At 31.2% G+C, this 22499-nt stretch overlaps 1 protein-coding gene across 1 annotated transcript in view; it reads right to left on the bottom strand.

The window, feature by feature from the left end:
* LOC126885333 (dopamine D2-like receptor) overlaps positions 1-22276 on the bottom strand; it is a 256960-nt gene extending 234684 nt beyond the window's left edge. Inside the window, exons 1-2 of the mRNA XM_050651889.1 lie at positions 22196-22276; positions 12626-12735 (exon numbers count right to left, since the gene is read on the bottom strand). Of these exons, the coding sequence (XP_050507846.1) occupies positions 12626-12735; positions 22196-22276 (191 nt within the window). The remainder of the gene's footprint in view (positions 1-12625; positions 12736-22195) is intronic.
* Positions 22277-22499: the final 223 nt, after the last annotated feature.

Genomic DNA, 22499 nt, shown 5'->3' with positions numbered 1-22499 from the left:
ACCTTCTTTCTACTGACGTCTGCCATACTATTTTCTTTGGTATTTGATTCTCCTGCAATCATTCATCGGGAAGGTCAGATAATACAAGTCTAAAACTGTCCTATCAAATTTTTTGATTTTTCATAGCCAACCTATATTCCATTGATTAGTATTGCATTTTCAATAACATCAGGTTATGTTTTGATTGTACTTTTTCTATTATAAATTAAGTTAAAACTTAAAAACAAGTTATGTTTATTTCGGTTCAAAGATGATCCACCATCCCCATAAGTCCGTTTCGATCCCTCCAGATCTCTTCAGTTGAGCTACCGACATAAACACCTCTAAATCGAAAGGAAACCAATCTGCCTATTTAAGCACTATTATAAAAATAATTCTGACTATCGGACCGTCTAGCGGTAGCAAAATCTATTAGAGAGACATGAGAATTCACATATTTAAACAATATATTTGAAAATTCTCTTGGAATCTCTTTCTGGTAACATCCTTATTCTCTACTTTTTACAATTTATAAGGCAAGGAGACGACGAATAAAGCAGATGAAAGGGACTTTACAATATTCCGTCTTGGAATGTGACTGCAGTCACATATAGCTGCATATTGTGCATATAGCTGCGATATTGCAGTCATAAATAGGGAGCTTGGTATCGTTTCGATTCAGAGGTATTAATGTAGCCCCACTGAAGACGTCTGGAGAGACAGAAACGGACGTATGGGGTTGATGGATCATCTCTGAACCTAAATGAAATATAATCAGTCTTTAATTTTTCACTTTACTCATATTTTAAATACATGGAATTAATTTTCGTTGGAGTTTTTCTTAAACGACTAGACGAAATGTGACTGCATATTATAGAATCCCTTTCGTCTTCTTTGTTCGTCGTCTTCTTGTGTTATTAACTGTAAAAGGCAGATATTCTGGACTGGGAATTCTCATTCTTTTCGTAGATGTATTGGCATGATTTTTTTTTAAATGTTGAGAAATGATGAAAGTATTTCGCAATAATAATAAACTGTAGCGTTTGTTTATAATAAATTCCAGCTGGTGTTGCAAAATTAGATAAAATACTCAAATTTTTATCCTATAGTGTGACAAAAAAAAAATCATCGAAATCCAATCAACGATTGAGAAGAGAAACACCTTTAATTTTATTACATTTAAGGTGGTGCATTAGTTTAGGAGGGTAGTGTATAAACTTTTATTTTTCGTTTCTAAATAGCTCTACATCGTTAAAAAGTAGCAATTTCAGGCATAAACTAAACAACCGGTACCACGTACTCATTCCAAATAATACTAAACGATATGGCAGTTTGTTTCCAAAAATCTAATAAAAAAGTAAGTAAAATAAAGGAAAACGGCCCATTACATTTTCATTTTATAAAGAATACCTCAGATACCGCTCGCAAAACGTTTTTATATGTAATAGAATCATATGGTCAATTATAACGAAATTACATTCCACTTGGAAAATATTTCGAACAAACAGAACACGAAGAAAAGATATCCAATAGGATATAAAACATTATACGGCACATCAAACCCTGTGTATAAACCAGCGAGGTTATTTTTACTTTTTCTCTCACATAAAACCGAAAAAATGTTAAGCTATTTGTAACACAGAAAAAGTTATTGGGGTCGAATTTATATCTATGTACTTACATAGTCCTATAATGTTAGAAATTTGTCTAGCGTTAATTTCAAGAAATTAATTTATTACCAGACTGTCAAACTAACGTCAGGACGTGTATGTATCGGTCTCTAAATTGGTGCCGAAATTTGTAATTATTACTGTAAATACTAGTTATCAAAATTAGTTTTCGCTCAAATAGTGACTAATAACAATTGTGTTACGTGTTAATCATCAAGAACAAGCTGTAACTTCGGTCAGTAAGAGATGTTTTACTTAATAATCTTCCAACTTAAACAGGTTCAGTGTCAAACTGTCAATAGTTTTTCACTGTTGCTATCCCGTCCCAACGGACGCCAACGGTTAGGTAACCAGTATTGCAGCGATGTATCCAAGGCTATCACTTATTTCCAGACATCCAAAGCGTTAATATAAACAAATTCAAGTTACTTTTGACTACATGAGTAACAATTTAAATCAATGTTCCCTCACTGCTAGCAACACCATGTCTGGATCCAATTCTTCCAGTAATCTTACTAGTTCATATGCAGCTGCTACTATGACTAAACAACATCCGAATTATCCCAAGAAGACCGAAGCAATTTTATAATTAGTTGTACGTCTCTATATTATCCAATGATTGTATATCCAATTTTTTTTCTTCATAATTTTTACTTAATGTTATTTAAGATTTAGAAATTAACTGTTATAATATTTAGTTTTAAGTCCTTATTGTAATTAATTATTGTATAACCAATATTGTTTGTGTCAATGCCCATTGCTGCCGAGACACATAAATTTAAATAAAAAAAACTTATTAGCAGTTGTGAACAATAATTAAAAAATAATTTAAGGAATAAGCCACAGTTAGGTCGTGGAAACGCAAATTCATTTGATTATTCTCTGAGTGTGTTGAGCGGAGAATAGTCAACAAGGTATAATAGGTGAGTTAGGTATATCCTGACCATATTCCGCAACATTCCGAACCTCGTCGCCTTGGCGAGCTGAGCGATTTCGTCTGTTCAAAAGCCCATCCCCTACACGAGGTGAGCGTAGATCCTTACATGTCTTACCCCTGGCGAGTTGAGCGAGATTTCTTCTCCTTTTGTATCAATTTTGCGTTAGTAGATAAATGCTATTTTTAATTCAATCGTTCGTCGTTTAGTATAATTTATTCATGTATCAAATCCGTGGCTGGCGTGAATAACTTGACTTGACAAGTCGAAAAATTGCATTTTTCTGATATTTATTACAACATATTGTTTGTTAATGAATTTATACGGTCAATAAGTGAATATCTTAAGAAATCACATTAATAACGTTTAAACTCATTGTGAATATACTGAAAACTATTGAAAAGCCGCGATATATCTAATATCTAAATATATCAAATTGATAAAACAAAATTTAAATTTGAACAGTCGAGTTGTTGACATAATTTTTACTTTAGATTCCTTTACGTATTTTTGTAACTCATTTTGTGATGTTACACTTTTTAGAATGCGACTATATCTAATGTGACACCTCGACTTATCCAGTTATTCCTGCTCCTCTTTTTGTAATAATAATTTGATAACTAGTTATGTGAAACTTGACGTCCCTTTTCTGACTATTATGTATTTTGATATCTTGACTTGTCATTTTGGGTACAATAATATGATCTTAAGTTGATAAAATGGGATAGGCCTTCAATATTGGGATGCGTGGGTCACGTTTGCTGCCATTCAGTTGTTCAGTTAATCACACATGTTAATGTTGATAACATCAACATCAGTTACCTCTGTGACCATGGCGAAGCGGGTACAATTTTTAAGATAATTGCACAAAAATGCCAAAGAAGGTTGTGTACCAAGCAATGATGAGGAATTTCTGGAAGTGGAAAATCTCATTCTTATTGGAAAATGTATGTCGTATTTTATGATTATAGCGTTGATTGAATATAGGTTTAAAGGAATAGAAATTTACGGTCCCGAAACGTTTCTACTAGCCAGAAATGGTCGGTTATTAGAATATCTCAGTTATAAGAATACTTTTGCTTGGCACGAAGGCTATTCCATTAAGCTGGTTCGACTGTATAAAGAAACATGCTTACAGCTGGTTTCTTTAAAATTGTACTCAAATTGTTTTCGTGACTTAAAAGTGTTTTTTGAAAAACCATAAAAAAACACGTTTCATACGTGTGATATAATAACGATGTAGATGAAGTTAGCTGAGGAAAATGGAGATTTAAATAGCTGAGCATCATTTGCAGACTGAAAAGGCAAATTCTGCAAAACGCGCCAGTAAAGCAAGAGCTAAAGAAGATTCCTCGTTTCGGGCTTGTGCGTTTGAACTCCAACAGTGTCTACCCACACAACTTTTACAAACTTCAATCGCCTTTTACAAGAGGCAGCGTTGGACCTTTAATTTAACAGTTCACGACTTGACAACGGATGAAGCTATGTGTAATATTTATGTTGGATGAGACAATTGGAGCACGTGGTGAAAAATCAAATCGAATGCTGTCTGTGGCAATTTTGTTTAAATTATCTTCCACCAGTTGTCAAAGAAATGACATTTTTTTCAGATACTTGCGGTGGGCAGAATAAGAATAACATCGTGGCAATGATGTTTACATTTTTATTAGATAAGCACCCAACTTTAGAAATTATTAATCACAAATTTCTCTTTAGTGATCATAGTCACATGAAATGTGACTCTAATCGCGCTCTTATTAAGAAAGCTAAAAAACATAAATGAAAATTAACAATCTTCATGATTGTATTCAACTGGTTAGATCATGCAAGATAAAAAAACCCATTTAAAATTGTTCATATGAGTTTAAACGATTTTTATAACTTTGCTGAGCTTGGCTTAAGAAAAGGACCTTTTACAATTAGAAGAAAGGATGTTACTGGAGATAAGTTTTTATGGCAACCAGTTAAATGGCTGGCAATATCAAAAATCCGTTGGCGAAATTCATTTTAAAGATAATATCGATGATAATACCCCCTATAATTGTCTTACTTTCAAAAAAGAGGAAAACCTACAGAACCTTTACCAATAACCAAAGAAAAGAAAAAAGATCTTCTGGATATTTTGCATCTTATAGATCCTTTGTTCCACGACTTCTATTCAAATATAAAAACAACTCAAAACAAAATCAATAGATCCCGATATTGACGAAAGAGATCCATGATGTCGATAATGACATGATGTTTTTAGTTTTATTTGTATTTGACAGAGAAGACTTTTTTTATTTTAATTACAATCTATTTTATGCTTGGTTCCTGTTAGTTTCTGAAATAAAATTCCAAACTGAAGAGCATGTTTTATTTGGCTGTAAATTTATTCTATTTCATCAGATTTATTTGAATCAGAGGAGTTGCTTATGGTGAATAAGTTGACAAGTACTAGGTGAACAATGTGACAAGTCTGATTTCTATAAAAATAATCAAAGGAAACGCCACTTTTTTCCAGATTTGGAAAAATCGACTAAAATTAATTATATTTACGACACTAAACCAAAAAAATAGTTAGTAATCTTTTTTACACATAATTGTCAAAAATTAAAATCAATGCCCTGAAAAACTGTGTTTTTAAACATGTCAACATATTCACGCCAGCTACGGAAATATCTTCAAATTAACCCGAGATTTACGAAAGTCCGATAATGTAGATTGTAAATATATTTTCCACCAACCTCTACCGAAAGTATACTATTCCGGACCTGATTGTAGGGAGCAAAGTCGTACTTTTCCTCCCTAGAGAGTAAAAATAAAAGTGACGTCATGATATGTCACTGATGAAATAACTTATTGACGCCCAATATAATATTCTGTTATCTATTACGTAAGTATCTATACATTTTAACGTTTATTTATAGAACACCCTGTATTTTGCAGAATGGAGAAAACAGTAAGTTGTTATTTTAATTTAACAATGTTTACATTAATAATTTGCCGTATATTTGACAGTTGGCAGTTCTACTGTACCTACTGGTTACTTTTAGTTCTCTTATAAAGGGTACATCCCGTTAAGATAGGCAAAATGCCCTCACTCTCAGAATTCAATTTTTTTAATTTTTTACGTTCTATGCAATTAAAAAATAAGATAACGCGGATTTTTAGCTCGCCACCCCCCTTACCTCTCCCCCACAGCCAAAAACGTAGATTTTTAGATTTAATTTTTTTTAGTAGGGTTGCAATTGATTTAAAAATTTCAAAAATTCACACGTGTAGCTGAGGCTTTTACAAAACATGTCCATTTTTTATGGACCCTTAGGTCGAGTGTACATAACCTCAATTTTTTTTTTAACTTTTTTAAAACCTATAACTTTTCTTTGGAGGGGGCTGCAGGTCCAATTTTTTTTTTTGGATTTTGTGTATTTTATCAAAAGCTATATCTCTAATTTTTTTTAGCTTTTTCCGTCAGGTGCGCCATCTTGAAAAATCTAAGTTTTTAAGTTTTAACCCTTAAACGTCCAAGGGTGGGTAAAAAATGTCCACCTAATGCGTATTCCCTTGTAACACATTTATTACGTGTTTAAAAATTTTTCGAAAATTATTTATTGTTAAAAAGACAGCCCTTTATCGAATATTAATTTGGTTCTACCGATATTTTTGAAAATAAAAGTAATATTTTGAGTCAAATATGAGTGTGCACAAAAAGTACACCCTTGGTAAAACTTGTTACTAAAGGTTTCTGTATTATTTCTCGTTGGTAGGAACTTAATCCATATAATTATCGATGTATAATTTCATAATCGACACAATTATCCGCCAATGAGGAGGCTGAAAAAAAGAATGTGGAGAAAATCGACAAATCTGAATTACTGGCTTTTACTGGTATATTAATTTTGATGTACATTGTAATTTTGTTATAAGGTTTGTAAATTGTTTATATTGATATTTTAGAAGATGCTGTGTTTATTAAGCAGAAGATTCTTAAGTTTAATCCATTTCCAACAGCTCTTAATAAATATATTAGCTATATAGGAGGTGGACATTTTTTACCCACCCTTGGGCATACATGGAACCTAAAAAAGGTTGGGCGTTTAAGGGTTAAGTTCAAATTAGGTTTTTAGGGATTTTCTCCATTTTATAAACTGCAACATAGATCAACTCAAGGTTTTATTAATAGATTATGTATAATTTGAAATAAATGAGTATTTTAGGATTATCACAAATTGGGCAAAACACCTTTAAACCCCCCAAGAACCATGTTTGTTTAAAGTTTTGTAAGGATCTTTGAATGTCTGATTATATTTTTTGAGGTCGATACAGCCTGAATATTTTTTTTTATTTTTTTACCTTCTATATGATTTTAAAAAATTAGGACTCACCGCAATTTTAGCCCACTTCCCCTATTCCCCCTCCCATACAGCCAAAATATCAATTTTTCGATTTTATTTTTTTTAATTGGTTTGCAATTAAATTATAAATGTTGTTCTGAAGCTATTTCTTTGTGGCATTTTTCTAATTAACTATTCTAAATGGGAAATGAGCCACAATTTAACTAAAAATTGATTTTATTTTACATTTGTATTGCGATAAAGAGAATTCGATAATCTGGGGCGCACTGAAAAAATGGTTTGGGACGATCTGTATAAATAAGTCAGTTTAAATTAAATTATTAGAAGATTTTTTACCAAGCAACATTTTTGTTTAATTTATTAATATTTTGTATTTTGACAACGACGTCCATGGTGGACGTCGAAACGTTAATAAAATAATTTTTTAGTTAAATTTTGGCTTATTTCACATTCAGAATAGTTAGTAATTATTAAATTATAAATTACAAAAAATTCACACGCACAGCTGAGGCTTTTACAGAACATCTATTTTTATGGACCCGAAGGTCGGGTGTACATATTATAACCTCATTTTTTTTTTGTTTTTTAATAGGTACGTATAACTTTTTTTGGCGATGGCTGCTAATTTTTTTTGTATTTTGTGTATTTTACAAACCATCTACGTTTGGCTCATAATGCAAATAGGCCACGCTGTATGCTTGTCCCGTTAGGTAAATTATTCCGATTAATTTTATTGCACAAACTTACTCAAAAACAGGTCCTTATAACAAATCCACAAGGTGCCAGGCAGTACCGAGGTCGGAAATTTTATTTTTTTAAACGAATTCAAAAAATCAATTTTTTCACTTCGGACAAATTTGTTTTAGATTCTCTGGATCAAGCTGAGCAAAAAAGGTATCTTTTGATTTTTTATAAAATTGACTGTTGTCGTGTTACATGCAATTTCAAATTTGAAAAACGCGAAAACGGACATTTTCAAGGCTTAATAACTCGATTAAAAATTATTATTATGAAAGTCATAAAGTGACCAACTCAAAGTTTAAAGCCCCCCCCCCTGCAATAGCCTAAAGAAATTTTTGTCAATATTTTATTACTAACTATTATTTTTAATAATTAAAAATGAGCGCTAAGCATGTATTGAAGCGGCCGGCCGTCCGCGAGAGAGAGATGTGCAATATTCATTGGACGTTTTAAAAAAATATCGATTTGAAGTCAAAAATACGTTTTAAAAAAATAAAAAAGGAATTTTGAGGTTATATGTATTGTACACTCGACCTACACGGGTCTATAAAAATAGATATATGTTTTGTAGAAGCCTCATAAAAATTTTAAATTAATTGCAACTTTAAACAAAAAATATATAAAAATTTACGTTTTTGTGGGGCAGGGGGAGGGGGTGGTGAGCTAAAAATGCGATTAGTCTTATTTTTTAATCACATATAACGTAAAAAAATGAAAAAAAAATATTCAGGCTGTATCGATCTCAAAAAGTATCATTAAGCTCGCAAAAACCCTTACATAACTTAAAAAAAACATGGTTTTTGGGGGGTTTAAAGGTATTTTGCCCAATTTTTGATAATCCTAAAATACTTATTTATTTCAAATTATACATAATCTATTAACAAAACCTTGAGTTGATTTATGTTGCAGTCTATAAAATGGAGAAAACCCCCTAAAAAAAGAGTTTTCCGGATTTTTCAAGATGGCGCACCTGACGGAAAAATCTGAAAAAAATTAAATTATTTATAAAATACACAAAATCCAAAAAAAAATTGGACCTCCAAAAAAAGTTATAGGTGTGAAAAAAGTTAAAAAAAAAAATTGAGGTTATGTACACTCGACCTAAGGGTCCATAAAAAATGGACATATTTTGTAAAAGCCTCAGCTACACGTGTGAATTTTTTGAAATTTTTAAATCAATTGCAACCCAACTAAAAAAAATTAAGTCTAAAAATCTACGTTTTTGGCTCTGGGGGGAGGGGTAAGGGGGTGGCGAGCTAAAAATCCGCGTTATCTCATTTTTTAATTGCACAGAACGTAAAAAAAATAAAAAATGGAATTCTGAGAGTAAGGGCATTTTGCCCATCTTAACCCTTTTGTATCGTACCCTTTTGTTAGTTAGTTACCTACATGAATACATTATTTAAAAATGAAATAATTACTTGTTATTTTTTGAGGAAGGTGGAAAAATCATATAAATAACATGGGAGTAAAGTGCCTTTTCGTCCTTTGAAACTTCATTCTCGGAAGGAATAGTATCTAGCACTTTCCTCCCTTGTTATACAAATAGCTATTTTACAACGAAATTAAAAAAAGTAATTAAAATAAAAGTAGGTTGAATGCTCAAATATATGGAATCTATAGGAATAAAAGGCAATATCCCAGCAAAGTGCAACATTGGCAAGCAATTTTAAAAATTTGAAACTAATAAATACATATAATACACTGAACAAAGGACAAACAGATCAAAATGAATTAAATAAAAATTATGCTACATCTTAGCAAGTCAAAATCAGTAACTAACTCTCAGTAATTAATAGTCCTGTCGCCAGGGGGGGTACAACGGCCTCCTTAATTCAGATGGACTTACCCAAGTTTTTTTTATATATTTTGACCCGCAGAATACGAATTTTTTGGGTAACAGTTGATCCGGATGTCGATAAGATTGTTATAGACAAAGAACTTGAGGAATTACATAACAGCGATTTCTCGAAAAACAAAACATCTTTTTGTATTTTTTGGGTCATTTTAAGCAAAAAATATTCCTACAAGTTTTTCGTAGAATGCATAGTTTTCGAGATAACCGCGGTTGAACTTTCAAAAAATCGAAAAATTGTAAATTTTAAACCCGAATAACTTTTGATTAAAAAATAAAGTAGCAATTCTGCTTACCGCATTTGAAAGTTTAAGTCAAATTATATCGGTTTTGATTATTTGCATTGCTAAAAATTTATTATTTTATTGTTAAACAAAGCTGTAAACTGTAGTAAACACCTAGTATGTGAGTGATGTTTTCTATGATTTCTCATTTAAAATCGAACGAGTAGGTAGAGTAGCTACAAGTGCAAGCGAGGCAATTTCTACGTAGCATGCGTTAAAACGCATGTATTAGGCACGGGAAACCTATCTGTTTATAGATTAGTTTAACAATAAAAAAATTAATTTTTAGCAATGCAAATAATCAAAACCGATATAATTTGACTTAAACTTTCAAATGCGGTAAGCAGAATTGCTACTTTATTTTTTAATCAAAAGTTATTCGGGTTCAAAAATTGCAATTTTTCGATTTTTTGAAAGTTCAACCGCGGTTATCTCGAAAACTGTGCATTCTACGAAAAAACTTGTAGGAATATTTTTTGCTTAAAATGACCCAAAAAATACAAAAATATGTTTTGTTTTGCGAGAAATCACTGTTATGTAATTCCTCAAGTTCTTTGTCTATAACAATCTTATCGACATCCGGATCAACTGTTACCCAAAAAATTCGTATTCTACGGGTCAAAATATATAAAAAAAACTTGGATAAGTCCATCTGAATTAAGGAGGCCGTTGTACCCCCCCTGGCGACAGGACTATAACGCTAATTTCCTTATTTTTTGTATGTTTTGGTTTTAAAATAAATGTCTTAAAAAAACGAATCTTGCCTTCGACTCTATTTGTTACCAGAGATAGTCACAAATGATATTTACAAATTTTACCCAAAAATCTTATCGTTTCGATTTCCACTCAGTTTGTTGAAAAGGTGTGTGCAACCGCCAATTGTTGTTATGATTGAGGTTATGTCACATCTAGTCATCAAAAATATTGTAAAGTTTTGTAAATAATACGATGTAATAAAATTTATTAAATATATAGTTCAGGACCCGAAGCTTTTCACCTCGCAATTTTTACAGAATGGATCGATTTGCTTGAAAATTCGAGAATAAGTAGTGGATAGTCCAAGGATCAAAATCTATATGATGCTGAAAGGCGCTTTTATCGTGGGGGTGGTTTGCCACGCCATCTCGGGGGTGGAAATTTTTTATTATATTTGGACCGCAAAAGTTGATAAAAACATTCATTCTAACCCAAAAATGTTTTATACATTTTTTTGGTAAAATTAATAGTTTTAGATTTATTCGCTATCGAAAGTGCTAGTTTTATAACGAAAAAATCAATATTTTTCGATATGTACTCATTTACGATTCACTCAAATTTGCTGTAGAAAATTTGTTTTCAATCCAAGTTCTTGGGAGTTAAATAACCTACAATTTCATATTTAAACATTTTTTCCTATCTCTAATGCTAATCTTTAAATTCTGAAGAAAATGGCATTTTTTACCAAACTACAAAAATTCGTTATTCGCTTTTAACTCTAGTTTTTTAAAAGCTAATCAATCTAAGCCAGTCAAACTTATAAAGAAGAATGAATAAGCCCAATGACTAAAAACACCGCTAACTTACATTATTATACTTCCAATTGGATTTCCTCTTATATTGATTTTTTAACCGAATCTTTTTTATTTTTTATCTTAGAAAGTTTGTTAAAAAATAATTTTGTAGGTTTTTACAAGATCTATGAGCCTATTTATAATAAATCCTTTTAAATTCATCAGTTGCAAAAAGAGGTGACTTTGAAAGGGTTGGTAAAAGTGGTTTTTGCATGTTATTACAAGTTTTGATTGTCAATAGCTCAATCAATTTTTGACATAGAAAAAATTTTTGCAAACCAGCTTCTTGTGAATTAAATTAGCTACAATTTCATATTTAAATATTTTTTCGCATCTCTGATGCTAATCTTTCTATTTTGAAAAAATATCCATTTTTTCCAAACTACAAAAATTCGTTATTCGCTTTTAACTCCATTTTTTTATATACTAATCATTCTAAGCCCGTCAAACTTCTAGAACCTATTAATAATATATAAATAAAGAATACCAAATAAGGATAATGACTAATTTTAATTAGGGTGGTGATTAGGGAGTTGATTTCAATCACTTTTTCGCTGAAAAAATAGGGACTGACATACTCTTCATTATAAATCCTTTAATTTTTGAGCTACGGACTTGTTTTTTATTTCTGGATATAGATATTTTTAAATGCTTTAAATTAGTTTAAACAAGTTATCCTCGAAAAATGCATAGTTTTCCCGTCTTTTGACTTTGAAATTACAATATTTAGCATTTGACGAAAAAGAGCTAACGTATAATAAAATATAGCTCGATTACTATTGGCCTTAAAGAAAATTAAAAAAAAAACGGTTTTGTTTATTTTATTAAGGTTTATTTTATTATGCTACATTTTTGTTAAGTAAAGTTGTTTTGATAAAACGAAAACTTTTGGAGTTCTTAGCAGAAAACTTATTAAAAACATTGAATTTTTCGATATAAAACTAACACTTTCGATAGCGAATAAATCGAAACCTATTAATTTTATCAAAAAATGTATAATACGTTTTTTGCCTAGAATGAACGTTTTTACCATCTTTTGTGGTCAAAATATAATAAAAATTTCCACCCCCATATGGGGTGACAATTACCCCCATAGTAAAAGCTCCTTTCTGCATGATATAGATTTTGATCCTTGGACTATCCACTACTTATTCTCAAATTTTCAAGCAAATCGATCCATTCTGTAAAAATTGCGAGGTTTTGTCCTATTTTGAGCTTCATTACTTGGACTAATAATAGTTTTCTAATTTTTTCTAATGTAATGTATAACTTACCTATCTATAGAAATCGCTACTAAATTAAATATGGATGATGTTGAACACGTAACATCCATTGCTATGTAGAAATCACAAACAACTGCTGGTAATCCCCAGATTCCGTTTGCCTGTAACAAAAATTAAAGAGTAAGCTATTTTGTCTGTCAGATAAACTGAAATTATTAGCAGTTTGTTTTTACCAAGTACCAAGCAGAAAATTTGTTTAATTTTATTAGCCAAATACATAAAACCCTTCTTAGAGTTCTATTAAGAGGTATAAAATAGAAAAAATATATTATAAAAAAATAAAAAGAAGAAAAAATTGGGACATTCAGATAAAAGTGGAGGATGCCAAAAAAAAATGAATGCAGTGTTTGTAGGTGACAATAGGGGACTTACATAAAATTTTAAATTCCAAAAAATGTTATAAATCACAACAGAACATAATTCAAAACATGTATCAAAAATAAAAAAGTTGTTTTTGTGTTACGTTTGCCCCTAAAGACGATTCTGAATTCAAATTATTGCAGCTATAGTCCAGGGTAATAAGGTTTTTTCCATGACACTTGAACAGCCAGGGTACTGAATCGTTTTTTCGACAGGTAATACCTATAAGAGCAAATTGTAACTATTTCCTGCGTAGGATCTGGCGGCCATTTTTATTTATAAACAATTAAGTGTCAAAAAATGGCATTTTCATTTTTTTTTCAAATCAATGGAAAACAGGAAAACTTATGGTTTTTTTAGTACCAACGTCTTCGAGATTATGGAAAAAGTTTTAAAATGACGTTTTACAAAGTTTGATATACTCATTTATTGTTAATATAATTGCGAAAAAAGTCGGAATTGCAAAAAAAAATATTTTCGCAATAACTGTTGTAAAAATTAGTGTACAGCTTTGAAATTTTTGTCAAATAAGGGTTCTTTGGTGCTTAATATGTGATAAAAATTTCAAAGCGATTCATTCAATTGTTTAAATTTTATTCAAATTGATTATCCCAGAGAGCATTTTTTTGCAATAACATAAGTCAGACGAAAATAACGTTAGAACCATTCCACAGGTGTCAAATGAAAGAGCATAAGCTATGTTTTCAACTGGGTTTAAAAAAAGTGAATAATAAATGCATTTATTAGTAATAAATAATTATGAAAAATATCGTAAATCTTTCCTTATAAACTTTTTATTTTGTTATATAAGAAATTATACACATATTTATTACAATCTTTTATCAATTATGATATAGATAACATTACCTGGTAGTTGTGCACTTAAATCATGGTAAAAAATTTTTTTGGAAAAAGTTATTCAAAAATTTTATAAAGAAAAATTGACGATACATTTGCATAATTATTTATTACTAATAAATGCATTTTTTATTTACTTTTTTAAACCATGTTGAAAATGAAGCTCATGCTCTTTCATGTGACACCTGTGGAATGGTTCTAAGGTCATTTTTTTCTGACTTATGATATTGCAAAAAAATGCTCTCTGGGATAAACAATCTAAATAAAATTTAAACAATTGAATGGATCGATTTGAAATTTTTATCACATATATTAAGCACCAAAGAACACTCATTTGACAAAAATTTCAAAGCTGTACAATAATTTTTACAACAGTTATTGAGAAAATATTTTTTTTGCAATTCTGCCCTTTTTTCGCAATTATATTAACAATAAATGCGTATATCAAACGTTGTGATACGTCATTTTAAAGCTTTTTCCATCCATAGTCTCGAAGATATTTGTACTACAAAAATCATAAGCTTCACTGTTTTCCGTTGATTTGGAAAAAGGGGAAAATGCCATATTTTGACAGTTAATTGTTTATAAATAAAAATGGCCACCAGATCATACGCAGAAAATAGTTATAATTTGTTCCTATAGGTATTACCTGTCGAAAAAACGCTTTAGTACCCTGGCTGCTGAAGTGTCACGAACAGGGTATATTTTTGTTTTATTACCCTGGCCTACTAGCCCAAAACACGTCGTAACGCCATATGGTTGTGTGTTTACATTCTGCACCAACAAAGTAAACAAAATTGTATATAATTTTAATTTAGACATTATGAACGTCAGTAGAAAATACATTTAATGGTTTGAACTATTTTAAATTCATAGAAAACTTGTACTTTTACAAAATGGCACTAAACAAAACTTATAGTGTTTTCTTTTTAATTTTCCATAGTAAACCTTCTTTTTTTTCTTTATTTCAAAAACTGTATCAAACTCCAATCTCAATAAACTGGTATATATTATTACAATGACATACGATAAATGTCATTAGAATATAAATATTTTTCCCTTATTGCGCGACGATGAGCTAGCAAACACCCAAGTAGATGGAGGCCAATAAACTAAAGAATAAGAAGAAGAATATACCTAAATATATGAATACATATAAATATGAACATAAAGTTCAACTATGTGACGTCACGGGTCGTTTGAACTATTTTAAATCGCAGAAGATTTTAAATTTGAACTTCTAAGTTATTATGAATTTTTGAAGCGTGAAATTCAAAACTGAACATTTTTATGTATTACAAATAATGTGGAAGTTCGCTATTGATTGTAGAGCAAATAGTATAGTAATAAAGTTCCGGGTATGCAGGGTTGAGATGAAATGTCAATATGAGATATAATAATATTATTATAATACAGCGCTCCTTGTTTGACAAGTTTAGAGGTTCTAATTACTATTCATAATTTATGAATCCACTTAATAACTCCCTTTAAGAAGTTATCCAATCGGGTAATGATGAACAATTCTAGCATATATTTATCAAATACTAGTTTTCGATATTGTGGTATATACATGAGTTAACAAACGTTTGTGCTATCTGAAGTATTTCACAGTTAAAATCTCGATATCGGTTAATTACACTGCTAGTAGCGGAAATTCGAGTTTTCAAATCCCTTAATATCGATAAAATCAGATTATATGTATGCCAAACGCGATACAACTTAGATATATCAAAGTTATCTTAATACTTTATCTATAATTAAAGGGTATAGGCAATAACCTTCAGCTATGCGCTTCAAATCGTACGTGATATAGTTTTGTTTAAATTATACGGAAACGACTTTTTAAATACCGGGTATGTTTATATCCAACGTTTGGAAACAAGTTTTATCCATCAGAAATATTTACCACACCTCAAGTTTCCGTTGTGAACTTCTTATAGGTATTTTCTTATTTTCCATTTTGTTATATTTAATTTTTTTAGAGAAGAATGTCAGCAACATAGAGGTAATCCAAAATCTTGAAAAAAAGAAACAATTAAAGAATTGGTGATCAGAATTAAAGAAAGAAAACTTGTTGAATTCCTGCTTCCCTAATTATTTTACATCAAAAGACATGAGAAACTATTTGTAGAGGATTAAAATCTGCCTTCAAAACAACTGTTAAAATTGTTCTACAAATTAGACATATTCCAAAATTTTGTAAAAATGTAATACATTTTTCGATGTATTACACCAAAATTAGGCCACACACAGTGCAATAATGTGTCACAATGAAGTTATATTAACATTTGGACGGTCAATATTTTTAATTTTATCATTTTTTGTAAAACACAATAAAGTTGATAAAATACCCTCAGTTGAGGAGAAAGTATTAATAAAAAAAATAGTTATTTATGAAACAGTTCGTGAAGTATGCTTTTATGAAAAAGTACTTCACGCACAGTTTCATACAATATTTTATCTACTCTACTATAAACAAATAAAAAAACTGTAACTCTTCGTCACTGGAATTCATTTTTATTCTACAATTTTCAGAACTTTGACATTTAAAAATTCTAACTTCTTTCAAACCACAAAACTGTCAAAACTTTTGTCGTAATTTATTTCCTATTATGTCATCACAATGACAACGCTAAAGTTAAGGATCTTTGATTACTTATATGAAAGTGTGTCAAAAACAATGCGAAAAGGTAAGTCCCATTTAAAATACATTGTTACTTCACGCACACTTTAAACACTTCACGCACTGCTATCTATAATGACAGTTTCCACAAACTAAAAACTAAATACATATTATGACATAGAGTAGCTAAAATGTTTTGTTCAGCCAATAATGTGCGCAATGTCATTTAAATAGTAACGTATGGCTAACTTTTACACACTTATTACCTATGGTAGGGGAGCCCAAGCGGGATTTTTGCAGTTACTCGAGCGCGCAAGATTAGCATATAAGGAGAAACCTGGTACCCTGCAGATGTAACTCTACCATATATTGGCTCTTAACACAAGGGAGTTCGTTAAGGGGGGACCGAAAAAATCTATCCTTAAAAAAACTCGAAATTGTCAGATTAAGATAAGGTAAGTTAAGTACATGCAAAAGAGTGTATATTTAAAAAATCTGACGATTTGAGCCGGGCGTAAGGTAATAATGGCCGAGTCCCAAAGGTTCACAAGAAAAAAGCGAATTTTTCGCGAAATGAATGACAGATCGAAAAACTAAAAATATGTACTCAATACTTTTTAAAAATCTATCGAATGATACCGAACACGAATTCCCACAGAGAGGGGTGGGGGTAAATTTAATATTTTAAATATGAATCCCGCGATATTTCGCGAAATGAACAACAAATCGAAAAACTCTATTACACTTATTCAATATTTTTGAAATATCTATCGAATGGCACCAAACACGAACCATCACGGAGGTCGGGTGGGGGGTTACTTTAAAATCTTAAATAGGAGCCCCTATTTTTTATTGCAGATTTGGATTCCTTACGTAAAAATAACTAACTTTTATTCGAAACATTTTTACGAATTATGGATAAATGGCGTTAACCTTTGGATGACCAAGCGGGGGAAATTGTGACTCCAGCGTATGTTTTTCTTTAATAAATTCAAAAGTATTTCAAATTTTTAACTCATTATTTTTTTATTTGACTTTAATATCATTCTAGATATCCTCATATTTTGAAATAAAAAAAATTCCCTATATTTTACGAATAAAAAATATATTCTGAAGTTGATGTTTAGTAAAATACCGTCTATTATGTGTAATTCCAAGTAGTTTTACGCTAATGACGTCGACTTTGCAAAGTAACAAGACACTTACTCAACATACACACTACACATGACACTAATACTCATGTTGTGACTGGCTGAACGAGATAAAGTCCATGCCAAAAAAATTAAAAAAAAAACTTAATTTTTTTGTTAATTGTCATTTTTGACATTTTTTACCTGGGGTCATTCCCCCCCCCCCTTGGTCATCCGTGTAACAAAAAAAGGTTGGTCATCGGAAGGTTAAAATCGGAAAAAACGATTGTTGGAAATTAAAAATTAAATTATAAATGGAAAGTCTCCACTAAAATGGAAAACTTGACTTAACTTTTTTTGGTTTTCGCACCTACTCGTCACAGCCCAATAGGTACAAAAGAGCTCTAGTGACTGCCCATTTAGCATACTTTGCTCCCCTACATTATATTTTTCAATATTTTGGAATGCGTGTAAATCGTAGAACAATTCTAACTTTTGTTTTGAATACAAATTTCATTCCTCTACAAATCGTGACTTTTGATGTAAAATAATTAGGGAAGCAGTAATTCAACAGTTTAGAATTTTACATTGAGTTTCCTGTGGCCCGTTTTACGATTCATCACCCGGTATACATAATTATAATATATTTAATTATACAAAATTATGATGTTAATTCAACCCCGAACGAAATGTCTCTGGTTTTGTACCCTTTAAATGATTAACGAATATATCAAATTACGATTTTTCTTGCCGATCAGCCTAATACTTTTGAGTGAACCTAACCTCAAATTTTGCAAATTGGAATTTTACGGTCTCGCGTACGGATAGGATGGGATGGATGGGGACTTGCATCTCGGGAAAGCAATTTAGGATCCTGTATAAAAGTGTGTATAGCCGATGCCAGACGACGCTACGTCACATACGCTCATCTTTGAAATATAAAATTGTGCATTTTACGTACAGTCGATAACTTGTAATGCGTTTTTTAGCACTGTCTCTATTGTAGAATTATGGCACGAGTAGGCAGAAAGGCCTAAAGTACAAACCGAACAAAACATCGAACTAGTCAGAATATTTATTTTAGATCAACCACTTACATCAATGCGGCATTTACATCAACAGGGAGATCTTTGACATACATAGAACTTGCCAGCGTATCCTTAAGCAAGATTTACATTTTCATCCATATCTTTTACAGGCCTTCTATGAAATCGCCCTAAAGGAGTATCCTATATATTAGACACAAAACCTTTTTTATTGACGAATGATGGTTTCATCTTTCTGAGTACATAAATTCTCACAATATGAGAATGTGGAGTACAGATAGCCCGCATTATTTTATTGAACGCCTTTATATCAACAGGAACTTAGAGTCTGGGGTGCTATAAGCAATCAACTTATTGTAGGATGCATATTTTTCGAAAGGATTCTAAAATGCTGAAAGCTACCATCAAGAAATTTTAAATGCAATTTAAACCAATTGATGGGTAATTAAATAATAGGATATTTGAAAAATATTTTCAGCAAGACGAGGCTCGAATTCATACAACGCTACCAAGTTTGAATTTTATTATGGATTTTTTTGACAATTGAGTCATAAGCTTATATACACCTGTTATATTCCTCCCCTCGATCCTATGATTTGACTATCTACGATTTCTCTCTGTGGCCACATTTAAACAATTCGATTTTTAAAAATCCTGTAGAGGATTTGGAAAGTGTTACAAAGAGTAGAGAATTATTTTTAAGAATTAAAGGATACTTCGTCGTGGGTCCCAAATAATGCTGTAGACTCAATAATTAGAAGAGTTATGTAGAGATGTTGGTGATGGACATATGCAGCATCTTCTTTGATTTGGTTTATTATTGTAACTTAATTTTTTGATTTTAAGAGAAGAATTTGCACCGGCACCTTTGCAAATTCGAACAATCAAAACTTAAATAAAGCAAGAAAAGAAAATAAGAATACAGAAAAAAAAATGAAAAATAATTGACAGTTTTACTTAACCTATTAATTCGATTCTTGTAAATTAGCTGAAACGAGAAAAAGGGCATGAAATTTGATGGTTCAGTGTTGGCCGGACAAAAAAAGAGTTGAGCGAATTTATTGAGACGCATCCAATGTTAAAATGTAAGTTCAATGTAAAAATATTATATACAAATCTATTACAAACTATCAGCTGAGACCTTATCTGACGTACACGTCAGATAATGACAATTATTACTTTAATTCGTATACGGGCATTACAATTCAAATGGTTTAGACCCATTCGAGTCATTGTATACGAAAAAATTCGTACACGAAGTATTCGAAAAAAACAAGAAACTACATTTCGAGCGAATTTGTTCTACATAATTTCGTATACGAAATGTGCTCAAATGAATTCGAAAATACCATCCCTTGTTAATGTTAATTAATGTTAATAAAAATTAATTTATAAACAAGTGACATAATAAGCAATACCACTAGGGATGAGAAAACCTATAGGTTATAACCTAAAACCGGTTTTTTGACTCCACAATAATCTGTTTGTTCGGTTGTGTTTTGTTCCGGTTATAACCAGTTTTTTTAACTAATAACCGGTGAAAAACCGGACAAGTTACTACCTCTGAAAAAGATAATCAATTAAGAGAAAACATGAGGAAATTTTTCGTTCTCGCGCGCCCTGTAGAAATTTTTAGCTCACCGAAACCGCAACCGATTTGGCAACACTGATGACTAATTTCTATTTTGATCTTAATTGGCTACGATCTCAACGGCGTTTATATATCGATTGATTACCTTGCCATCGATGTATTCTTTCCATAGTACCGATATCACATCGATACGAATGGAGTATCGCAAACTAAAGTGCAATTTAAATGTATCATTGTAACTTATGGGGTAGGTATTGGCTATTGATTAAAAAACTGAATACCGATTTTTGGAATAACCCTGTTTTTTGACCAGGTTTAACCGACAAGTTAAGTCGTAAGTTAAAATAACCGGTATAACCAAAAAACGGTGTTTTGTAAACAACCGCCATCCCTAACTACAACGCTCCTAGATAGTCCAATCAACAGCCATTTTCTCGTAGAATTTTGAGAACCAAGGTCGATTTCCTTGAAAATTTGGATTTAGGTAGTAATTATAACCCTTGTCAAAATCGAATATGTCGAACTGTGCTTTTGCACTGGGGGTGAAAACAACCCCATCTAGTGGATGAAAATTTTTTAATTAAAATAACTATGGAAATCGATAGAGTGACCAATTATGAGTAAAATTGGAAAGAAATCCTTTGTAAAAGGTATAAAATTTTTTTTTATTAAAAATCCCTTAAAAGGGCTACATCACAACAAAACGTTTTCGATTTTTATAAAAAATCATCATCAGTGTTCGATAAACTGGATGCTAGCTGAGCCACAAAAGAAAAATATCTGGGTAAAAACCCTTTACATAAAATATAGATGCCTTAATAGTGCATACTTCAATAAAAAGGCCTGTGATGGTCACATGGCAAACAGGATAATGCCCTAAGGTAAGGTATACAGGTTTCCCCACACGTGGGATCCAAATTGAGTTGATCACATTTCAATGACTTAATGGCAACTGAAATGTGATCAACTCAATTTGGATCCCACGTGTTGGGAAACCTGTATACCTTACCTTAGGGCATTATCCTGTTTGCCATGTGACCATCACAGGCCTTTTTATTGAAGTATGCACTTTTAAGGCATCTATATTTTATGTAAAGGGTTTTTACCCAGATATTTTTCTTTTGTGGCTCAGCTAGCATCCAGTTTATCGAACACTGATGATGATTTTATATAAAAATCGAAAACGTTTTGTTGTGATGTAGCCCTTTTAAGGGATTTTTAATAAAAAAAAAATTTTTATACCTTTTACAAAGGATTTCTTTCCAATTTTGTGATTGATGGTATACAGCTAACTACAGGAAAACTTTTTCTTTTCCTTGTGGAATTATGAGTAAATTTTGTTCTATTTTTTTTGCAAAATTGAAACTTTCCAAGTTATTTGCGAGTAAAACTATGCATTTTTCATTAAAAAACTCACGTTTTATAACCGGTTTTCATGAAAAACCTAAAGAAATTGATTTTATAGGAAAAATCGTTAAGAACAAAATTGTAGCTAATAAAAAAATAAAGAGATTCGCGTCTGAAAAACCTATGTAAACCTAACATCGACTGAGTTATTGCTCTTTAAAGGATGGTTATTTTCGAAGAACATCGAAATGGAGAACCTGTAATCTCAAATAACTCGAATCTGGTGCAATTTTTGGGAACATTTAAAAGACATATTTCAAAAAGACCATTAAAGAACCTTTCAAATAAGCTCTAATAAAAGTTTCTGGCGTAAGAACTAACTGACTTATGACGAAAATAAAGTCGCTCTCTGCTTTTTTCTTTTTGAAATGTAAAAATTAAACCCCCGTCATTACAATCCTAATAGAAGTGAATAGCTTTCCACTTAAAATTAATTTTATTTAGGTATAGTTGACACGATCCATGTTCGTGCGGCCGATATGTGAAACAATTGCACATTTTTTAATGATAGAAGTATATAATTTGGACCACATATACTACACATACTACATACACTACATTTTGTTGTCTGGTCTGGCATACGAAATCTTTCCTATTAGGCCCATCAAAACTAAACATCGTAAACATGGTCAACTAGAGGTCTACGTATATCTGCAAAGAACATGCGCTCATTATCGTACCTAAAAAAATTCTCGGACAACATATCCTTCCATGATTACGTTAGGCTTTACAAGAAAATTTACCATAAAGCCAGAAAGGCCGCCAAGGAAATTTATTACAATGCGAGGCTGGCTAAATCAGGTAACGTTGCTAAGGAAACGTGGTCTATCGTAAATGAACTGAGAGATAA

Source organism: Diabrotica virgifera, chromosome 5 (genome assembly GCF_917563875.1).
Source record: "Diabrotica virgifera virgifera chromosome 5, PGI_DIABVI_V3a".
Classification (NCBI taxonomy): Eukaryota; Metazoa; Arthropoda; class Insecta; order Coleoptera; family Chrysomelidae; genus Diabrotica; species Diabrotica virgifera.
The sequence above is the reverse complement of the archived record's forward strand: the minus strand, read 5'-3'. Positions and strand labels throughout refer to the sequence as shown.